Source organism: Cetorhinus maximus, unplaced genomic scaffold (assembly GCF_964194155.1).
Source record: "Cetorhinus maximus unplaced genomic scaffold, sCetMax3.hap1.1 HAP1_SCAFFOLD_1361, whole genome shotgun sequence".
In the NCBI taxonomy this organism is placed as follows: domain Eukaryota; kingdom Metazoa; phylum Chordata; class Chondrichthyes; order Lamniformes; family Cetorhinidae; genus Cetorhinus; species Cetorhinus maximus.
Genome location: NW_027597302.1, coordinates 65,238 through 75,000, shown reverse-complemented (window position 1 = coordinate 75,000; position 9,763 = coordinate 65,238). Strand labels below are relative to the sequence as shown.

At 55.3% G+C, this 9,763-nt stretch overlaps 1 protein-coding gene across 1 annotated transcript in view; it reads left to right on the top strand.

Annotated features, from left to right (window-relative positions):
- LOC144676115 (nicastrin-like) overlaps window positions 1-4,127 on the top strand; it is a 17,164-nt gene extending 13,037 nt beyond the window's left edge. The window contains exon 5 of the mRNA XM_078536622.1: window positions 3,957-4,127. Within this exon, the coding sequence (XP_078392748.1) occupies window positions 3,957-4,079 (123 nt within the window). The 3' untranslated portion in view covers window positions 4,080-4,127. The remainder of the gene's footprint in view (window positions 1-3,956) is intronic.
- Window positions 4,128-9,763: the final 5,636 nt, after the last annotated feature.

Genomic DNA, 9,763 nt, shown 5'->3' with positions numbered 1-9,763 from the left:
GAGTTAGGCCCCCTGGCAGTGCGGCCTTTGGTCAAGGTTTCAATCGAGTTAGGCCCCCTGGCAGTGCGGCCTTTGGTCAAGGCTTCAATCGAGTTAAGCCCCGGCAGTGTGGCCTTTGGTCAAGGCTTCAATCGAGTTAAGCCCCGGCAGCGTGGCCTTTGGTCAAGGCTTCAATCGAGTTAGGCCCCGGCAGTGTGGCCTTTGGTCAAGGTTTCAATCGAGTTAGGCCTCAGCAGTGCGGCCTTTGGTCAAGGCTTCAATCGAGTTAGGCCCCGGCAGTGCGGCCTGGTGTCAAGGCTTTTTAAGTAATGATACCCAGAGTGTGACAGGAAGGGGCTGAGTGTATAAACATTTTTTTAATAGCAGCAAATAGGGCCAAAGGGGGGGTGGATAAAATGATAAAAAGGCACAATTAATGGCTTAAATGCGCTTAGTGTTCAGAATAAAATAATGGAATTAACGGCACCAATAGAGGTTAATGGGTATGATCTTGTAACCACGTCTCCGTGACGGCTATAAGGAGGTCAAAGCTGGGGAACTAAATTTTCAGGGGTGTGAGACTTTTCGAAAGGACAGGCAGGAAGGAAAGGGTGGTGGGGTAGCTCCGTTAACACGAGATGGAATAAGTACAAAAGCAAGAAAGGATCTTGGATCGGAAGGTGTAGAATCCATATGGGCAGAGGTAAGAAATAACAAGGGGAAGAAGACACTGGTGGGAGTAGTCTCTAGGCCCCCTGACAGTAGTTATACTGTAGGATAAATCAGGAGATAATGAGGGCAGGTAAAAAAGGCTGTACATTAATCCCGGGTGACTTTAATCTTCATGTCGATTGGGAAAATCAAATTGGCGGTGGTAGCCACGAGCAAGAACTGAGTGTATTTGGGACAGTTTCTTAGAACAATAAGTTGCGGATCCAACCAAGCTATTTTGGATCTGGTCATGTGTAATGAGGCAGGTTTAACAAAATGATCTCAAAGAGTCAAGGATCCCCTAGGAAACAGTGACCATAACATGGTCGTATTTAGCATTCAGTTTGAGGGTGAGAAACCTGGATCAGAAACAACTGTGCTAAACTTAAATAAGGGTAATTACAGAGGAATGAGGGCAGAGTTGGCGGGAGTGGACTGGGAAAGGAATTTAGCAGGAAAAAACAGTTGATGTACAATGGCAGACGTTTATTTAAGAAAATAGTTCATGACTCACAACAAAGATATGTCCCAGTGAGGAAGAAGGATTGTAGGAAGGGGATAAACCAACCCTGGTTAACCGAGGAAGTTAAGGATAGTATCGACTTAAAAGGAAAAAACGTACAGTGTGGCAAAGATTAGTGGTAAGCCAGGGGATTGGGAAGGTTTTAAAAACCAACCAAAGGTGACCAAAAAACAAAATAGAAGGAGAAAATAAACTTTGAGGGTAAAACAAGCAAGTAATATAAAAACAGACAGTAAGAGCGTCTTTAAATATATAAAAAGTAAGAGAGAGGCCAAAGTGAACATAGGCCCCTTAGAGAAAGAGGCTGGGGAAATAATAATGGGGAACCAGGAAATGGCAGAGGAGTTGAATAAATATTTTGCTTCGGTCTTCACGGTAGAAGACACTAATAGCATTCCAGTACTAAATAATCAAGGGACAAAACGGGGGCAGGAAATAAATGCAATAACTATCACTAGAGAAAAACTACTAGGGAAACTAAAGGGGCTAAAGGCTGATAAGTCCCCTGGACCTGATGGGTTGCATCCGAGGATATTAAAGGAAGTAGCTACAGAGATAGTGGATGCACTGGTAGGAATCTTCCAAGGATCCTTAGATTCTGGAAAAGTCCCAGAGGATTGGAAAACTGCCAATGTAACACCCTTATTCAAAAAGGGAGAAGGAAAACAGCTATAGGCCAGTTAGCTTAACACCTGTCATTGGGAAAGTGTTAGAGTCTATTATAAAGGATGTAATAGCAGAGCATTTAGAAATACATAATATAATCAAGCAGAGTCAGCATGTCTTCATGAAGGGGAAATCATGCCTGACAAATTTATTAGAATTCTTCGAGGAGATAACAAGCAGGATAGATAAAGGGGAACCAGTAGATGTAATATATTTAGATTTCCAAAAGGCGTTCGACAAGACTACTTAATAAGAAAAGAGCCCATGGTGTTGGGGGTAGTATATTAGCATGGATAGAGGATTGGCTAACTAATAGAATGCAGGGTTGGGATACAGGGGGTGCATTTTCAGGATGGCAACCTGTAACTAGTGGAGGGCCACAGGGATCAGTGCTGGGGCCACAATTATTTACAATATCTATTAGTGACTTGGATGAGGGAAGCGAATGTACTATCACCAAGTTTACGGATGACACAAAAATAGGTGGGAAGGCAAATGGTGAGGCTGACACAAAGAATCTGCAGAGGGATATAGACATGTTAAGTAAGTGGGCAAAAGATGGAATATAATGTGGGAAAGTGTGAGGTTTTGCACTTTGGCAGGAAGAATAGAGGAGCTGAATATTATTTAAATGGAGAAAGACTGCAGAAAGCTGCAGCACAGAGGGATTTGGGAGTCCTCGTGCATGAATCACAAAAAGCTAACATACAAGTTCAGCAGGTAATAGGGGAGGTAAATGGAATGTTGGTCTTAATTTCAAAGGGAATGGAGAATAAAAATAGGGAAGTCTTGCTAAAACTATACAAGGCACTAGTTAGACCACACCTGGAATACTGTGAACAGTTTTGGTCCCCTTATCTAAGGAAAGATATACTGGCATTGGGAGCAGTCCAGAGAAGGTTCACTAGGTTGATCCCGGGGATGGAGGGATTTTCTTATCGGGGGGAGGTTGAGTAGGTTGGAAGAATGAGAGGCGACCTTATTGAAATGTATAATATTCTTAGGGGGCTTGACAGGGTAGATGCTGAGAGGTTGTTTCCCCTTGTGGGAGAGTCTAGGACCAGAGGGCATAATCTCAGAGTAAGGAGTCTCCCATTTAAAACAGAGATGAGGAGGAATCTCTTCTCTGAGGGTAGTCAGTCTGGGGAATTCTTTAGCGCAGAGGGTTGTAGAGGCTGGGCCATTAAGTATATTCAAGGCTGAGATAGATTTTTAATCAGTAAGGCATTCAAGGGTTATGGGGAAAAGGCAGGAAAGTGGAGTTGAGGATTATCAGATCAGCCATGATCTCATTCAATGGTGGAGCAGACTTGATGGGCCGAATGTCCTCCTTCTGCTGCTACGTCTCATGATCTTATGGCTTCAATCGGGTTAGGCCCCAGCAGTGCGCCCCAGTGTCGAGGCTTCAATCAGGTTAGATCCCACAGAGCGGCCTGTTGTCAAGGCTTCAATCAGGTTAGACCCCACAGTGGGGCCTGTTGTCAAGGCTTCAATCAGGTTAGACCCCACAGTGCGGCCTGTTGTCAAGAATTCAATCAGGTTAGACACCACAGTGGGGCCTGTTGTCAAGGCTTCAATCAGGTTAGACCCCACAGTGGGGCCTGTTGTCAAGGCTTCAATCAGGTTAGACCCCCAGAGTGAGGCCTGTTGTCAAGGCTTCAATCAGGTTAGACCCCCAGAGTGAGGCCTGTTGTCAAGGCTTCAATCAGGTTAGACCCCCAGAGTGAGGCCTGTTGTCAAGGCTTCAGTCAGGTTAGACCCCACAGTGGGGCCTGTTGTCAAGGCTTCAATCAGGTTAGACCCCAGAGTGAGGCCTGTTGTCGAGGCTTCAATCAGGTTAGACCCCACAGTGGGGCCTGTTGTCAAGGCTTCAATCAGGTTAGACCCCCAGAGTGAGGCCTGTTGTCAAGGCTTCAATCAGGTTAGACCCCCAGAGTGAGGCCTGTTGTCAAGGCTTCAATCAGGTTAGACCCCACAGTGGGGCCTGTTGTCGAGGCTTCAATCAAATTAGGGTTTGCCTTGCGTTCGACTCCATACGTGATGGTCTCTCTTATTTTCTCTCCCTCTCTCCCCCCAGATCATCACGCTGCTGACTGGGATCGGGGTCCTCTTGGCGTCACTCATCCTCATCTACTTTGTCAACGCCAAGGCCAATGTCCTGTTCACCAGCCCACGGGAACACAGCACCGCCAGCTACTGACGTCAAGGACACGTTCACACAGCGTGGGGGGAGGGGTGTGAGGGAAGAGGGTGTGAGTGAGAGAGAAAGGGAGGCTGTGAGAGTGAGGGGGGAGGGAGAGAGAGAGAGGAGGCGGGAGTGAGAGGTGTTGTGTGAGCAAGGGGAGGACAGACAGATGGGGCGTGTGTGAGAGAGCAGGGGGTAGTGAGGCAGGAGTGGGAGAGAGGAAGAGGGAGTGAGAAAGAGGGGAGGGGGAGTATGTTGGAGGAGGTGTGTGTGAGGAAGTATGTTGGTGTGTGGTGAGGGGTATGTGTTGGTGGCGGGGGTGTGTGTTGGGGGCGGGGGCGTGTGAGAGGCGGGTGTGTGTTGGTGTGGGGGGGTGTGTGAGAGGCGGGGGTGTGTCGATGGGGGGGGGTGTGAGAGAGGTGGGGGTGTGTCGATGGGGGTGTGAGAGGTGGGGGTGTGTCGATGGGGGTGTGAGAGGTGGGGGTGTGTCGATGGGGGTGTGAGAGGTGGGGGTTTGTCGATGGGGGTGTGAGAGGTGGGGGTGTGTCGATGGGGGTGTGAGAGGTGGGGGTGTGTCGATGGGGGTGTGAGAGGTGGGGGTGTGTCGATGGGGGTGTGAGAGGTGGGGGTGTGTCGATGGGGGTGTGAGAGGTGGGGGTGTGTCGATGGGGGTGTGAGAGGTGGGGGTGTGTCGATGGGTGTGTCAGAGGTGGTGTGAGAGGTGGGGGTGTGTCAGAGGTGGGTGTGTGTCGATGGGGGTCTGAGAGGTGGGGGTGTGTCGATGGGTGTGTGAGAGGTGGGGGTGTGTCGATGGGGGGGGATGTGTGTGAGAGGTGGGTGTGTGTCGATGGGGGTGTGTCGATGGGTGTGTGAGAGGTGGGGGTGTGTCGTTGGGTGTGTGAGAGGTGGGCGTGTGTCGATGGGTGTGTCAGAGGTGGGCGTGTCGATGGGTGTGTCGGAGGTGGGCGTGTGTCGATGGGTGTGTCAGAGGTGGGCGTGTGTCGGAGGTGGGCGTGTGTCGATGGGTGTGTCAGAGGTGGGGGGTGTGAGAGGTGGGCGTGTGTCGTTGGGGGTGTGAGAGGTGGGGGTGTGTCGATGGGGGTGTGAGAGGTGGGGGTGTGTCGATGGTGGGGGGGTGTGTGTGAGAGGTGGGGGTGTGTCGATGGGTGTGTGAGAGGTGGGGGTGTGTCGATGGGTGTGTGAGAGGTGGGGGTGTGTCGATGGGTGTGTCAGAGGTGGGGGTGTGTCGATGGGTGTGTCAGAGGTGGGGGTGTGTCAGAGGTGGGGGTGTGTCAGAGGTGGGGGTGTGTCAGAGGTGGGGGTGTGTCAGAGGTGGGGGTGTGTCAGAGGTGGGGGTGTGTCAGAGGTGGGGTGTGTGTGAGAGGTGGGGGGTGTGTGTGAGAGGTGGGGGGTGTGTGTGAGAGGTGGGGGGTGTGTGTGAGAGGTGGGGGGTGTGTGTGAGAGGTGGGGGGTGTGTGTGAGAGGTGGGGGGTGTGTGTGAGAGGTGGGGGGTGTGTGTGAGAGGTGGGGGTGTGTGTGAGAGGTGGGGGGTGTGTGTGAGAGGTGGGGGGTGTGTGTGAGAGGTGGGGGGTGTGTGTGAGAGGTGGAGGGTGTGTGTGAGAGGTGGGGGTGTGTGTGAGAGGTGGGGGGTGTGTGTGAGAGGTGGGGGGTGTGTGTGAGAGGTGGGGGTGTGTGTGAGAGGTGGGGGGTGTGTGTGTGAGAGGTGGGGGTGTGTGTGAGAGGTGGGGGGTGTGTGTGAGAGGTGGGGTGTGTGTGAGAGGTGGGGGTGTGTGAGAGGTGGGGGTGTGTGTGAGAGGTGGGGGGTGTGTGTGAGAGGTGGGGGGTGTGTGTGAGAGGTGGGGGGTGTGTGTGAGAGGTGGGGGGTGTGTGTGAGAGGTGGGGGGTGTGTGTGAGAGGTGGGGGGTGTGTGTGAGAGGTGGGGGTGTGTGTGAGAGGTGGGGGGTGTGTGTGAGAGGTGGGGGGTGTGTGTGAGAGGTGGGGGGTGTGTGTGAGAGGTGGGGGTGTGTGTGAGAGGTGGGGGGTGTGTGAGAGGGTAGGGGGTGTGTGTGAGAGGGTAGGGGGTGTGTGTGAGAGGTGGGGGGTGTGTGTGAGAGGTGGGGGTGTGTGTGAGAGGTGGGGGGTGTGTGTGAGAGGTGGGGGGTGTGTGTGAGAGGTGGGGGGTGTGTGAGAGGTGGGGGTGTGTGTGAGAGGTTGGGGGGGTGTGTGTGAGAGGTGGGGGGTGTGTGTGAGAGGTGGGGGTGTGTGTGAGAGGTGGGGGTGTGTGTGAGAGGTGGGGGTGTGTGTGAGAGGTGGGGGGTGTGTGTGAGAGGTGGGGGGTGTGTGTGAGAGGTGGGGGTGTGTGTGAGAGGTGGGGGGTGTGTGTGAGAGGTGGGGTGTGTGTGAGAGGTGGGGGGTGTGTGTGAGAGGTGGGGGGTGTGTGTGAGAGGTGGGGGTGTGTGTGAGAGGTGGGGGGTGTGTGTGAGAGGTGGGGGGTGTGTGTGAGAGGTGGGGGGTGTGTGTGAGAGGTGGAGGGTGTGTGTGAGAGGTGGGGGTGTGTGTGAGAGGTGGGGGGTGTGTGTGAGAGGTGGGGGGTGTGTGTGAGAGGTGGGGGGTGTGTGTGAGAGGTGGGGGGTGTGTGTGTGAGAGGTGGGGGTGTGTGTGAGAGGTGGGGGGTGTGTGTGAGAGGTGGGGGTGTGTGTGAGAGGTGGGGGTGTGTGAGAGGTGGGGTGTGTGTGAGAGGTGGGGGGTGTGTGTGAGAGGTGGGGGGTGTGTGTGAGAGGTGGGGGGTGTGTGTGAGAGGTGGGGGGGTGTGTGTGAGAGGTGGGGGGTGTGTGTGAGAGGTGGGGGGTGTGTGTGAGAGGTGGGGGGTGTGTGTGAGAGGTGGGGGGTGTGTGTGAGAGGTGGGGGGTGTGTGTGAGAGGTGGGGGGTGTGTGTGAGAGGTGGGGGTGTGTGTGAGAGGTGGGGGTGTGTGTGAGAGGGTAGGGGGTGTGTGTGAGAGGGTAGGGGGGTGTGTGTGAGCGGGTAGGGGGTGTGTGTGAGAGGTGGGGGTGTGTGTGAGAGGTGGGGGTGTGTGTGAGAGGTGGGGGTGTGTGTGAGAGGTGGGGGGTGTGTGTGAGAGGTGGGGTGTGTGTGAGAGGTGGGGGTGTGTGTGAGAGGTGGGGGTGTGTGTGAGAGGGTAGGGGTGTGTGTGAGAGGGTAGGGGGTGTGTGTGAGAGGTGGGGGGTGTGTGTGAGAGGTGGGGGTGTGTGTGAGAGGTGGGGGGTGTGTGTGAGAGGTGGGGGTGTGTGTGAGAGGTGGGGGGTGTGTGAGAGGTGGGGGTGTGTGTGAGAGGTTGGGGGGGTGTGTGTGAGAGGTGGGGGTGTGTGTGAGAGGTGGGGGTGTGTGTGAGAGGTGGGGGTGTGTGTGAGAGGTGGGGGTGTGTGTGAGAGGTGGGGGGTGTGTGTGAGAGGTGGGGGTGTGTGTGTGAGAGGTGGGGGGTGTGTGTGAGAGGTGGGGGGTGTGTGTGAGAGGTGGGGGGTGTGTGTGAGAGGTGGGGGGTGTGTGTGAGAGGTGGGGGGTGTGTGTGAGAGGTGGGGGGTGTGTGTGAGAGGTGGGGGGTGTGTGTGAGAGGTGGGGGGTGTGTGTGAGAGGTGGGGGGTGTGTGTGAGAGGTGGGGGGTGTGTGTGAGAGGTGGGGGTGTGTGTGAGAGGTGGGGGTGTGTGTGTTGGTGTGCAGGGGGGTGTGTGTGAGAGGTGGGGGGTGTGTGTGAGAGGTGGGGGTGTGTGTGTTGGTGTGCAGGGGGGTGTGTGTGAGAGGTGGGGGGTGTGTGTGAGAGGTGGGGGTGTGTCGGTGGGGGGTGTGTGTGAGAGGTGGGGTGTGTGTGTTGGTGTGGCGGGGGGGGATGTGTTGGTGTGCAGGGGGGTGTGTTGTGTTGGTGGGTTTGAGATGTCAGTGAAGGGTTGCTGTGTGTGTGTGTGTGGGGCTGGGTCTGGTTTAAACCCTGTGCTGCTGACAGCAGATTGGGGAAGGGGAAGGGGTGGGGGCACTGGGTATTCCTACCCCGAGCAGCCTGCCTAACAGGTCAGCACCCTCCCCCTTGAGGCTTCAGGCACAGCCGCTCGACTGGCTTCCTTTCTTCAGTCTGTGGGTGAGACTGGGTGGGCTTGGAGCTGGGAAAGCGGAGAGGAGAGGAGCGGAGAGGAGAGGAGAGGAGCGGAGAGGAGCGGAGCGGAGAGGAGAGAAGCGGAGAGGAGAGGAGCGGAGAGGAGCGGAGAGGAGAGGAGTGGAGAGGAGCGGAGAGGAGAGGAGAGGAGAGGAGAGGAGCGGAGAGGAGAGGAGAGGAGCGGAGAGGAGTGGAGCGGAGAGGAGAGGAGTGGAGCGGAGAGGAGTGGAGCGGAGAGGAGTGGAGCGGAGAGGAGAGGAGAGGAGCGGAGAGGAGCGGAGAGGAGAGGAGAGGAGAGGAGCGGAGAGGAGAGGAGAGGAGTGGAGCGGAGAGGAGTGGAGCGGAGAGGAGCGGAGAGGAGCGGAGAGGAGCGGAGAGGAGTGGAGCGGAGAGGAGTGGAGCGGAGAGGAGCGGAGCGGAGGGAGAGGAGAGGGGGGAGCGGAGCGGAGAGGAGAGGAACGGAGAGGAGGGAGATGTGTGTGTGGAGCGGGAGGACAAGCCCCCTTCTTGTTTCTGTATTTATGCGCAGGGCGCGCCTGGAACTCGGGACTTTGCGGGGAGAGTGGGAGGTGGGCGGGAGAGGAGTGACTTTGCCAATCACTGAAGAATCATGTTCAATCCCTGTAGCCACTGAATAATGGAATTAAAGCTCAATCTCCTGTCTCTGCATCTTTGTTGCTCAATTGTTTTTCATGACTCTCAGGGTCCTGAGGCCCACTCACCAGGTGAGGGTTCTAAACGCTCTGTCCGGCCTCCATGAGGGTGACCGTGCGGAAGTTATTTAATCTCCGACAATGTTAAATGTGCGTCAAAGGAAGGATGATTGGACTGGGAAGCCTCCCCCTGGCTCTGTGATTTACAGCAGCGAGGTTCACTCCTCCTCCAGCCCCTCCAACCCTCCCTATCTCTGTAACCTCCTCCAGCCCCTACAACCCTCCCTATCTCTGTAACCTCCTCCAGTCTCTCCAACCCTCCCTATCTCTGTAACCTCCTCCAGCCCCTACAACCCTCCCTATCTCTGTAACCTCCTACAGCCCCTACACCCCTCCCTATCTCTGTAACCTCCTCCAGCCCCTACACCCCTCCCTATCTCTGTAACCTCCTCCAGCCCCTACAACCCTCCCTATCTCTGTAACCTCCTCCAGCCCCTACAACCCTCCCTATCTCTGTAACCTCCTCCAGCCCCTACACCCCTCCCTATCTCTGTAACCTCCTCCAGCCCCTACACCCCTCCCTATCTCTGTAACCTCCTCCAGCCCCTACACCCCTCCCTATCTCTGTAACCTCCTCCAGACCCTACAACCCTCCCTATCTCTGTAACCTCCTCCAGCCCCTACACCCCTCCCTATCTCTGTAACCTCCTCCAGCCCCTACAACCCTCCCTATCTCTGTAACCTCCTCCAGCCCCTACAACCCTCCCTATCTCTGTAACCTCCTCCAGCCCCTGCAACCCTCCCTATCTTTGTAACCTCCTCCAGCCCCTACAACCCTTCCTATCTCTGTAACCTCCTCCAGCCCCTGCAACTCTCCCTATCTCTGTAACCTCCTCCACAAGGC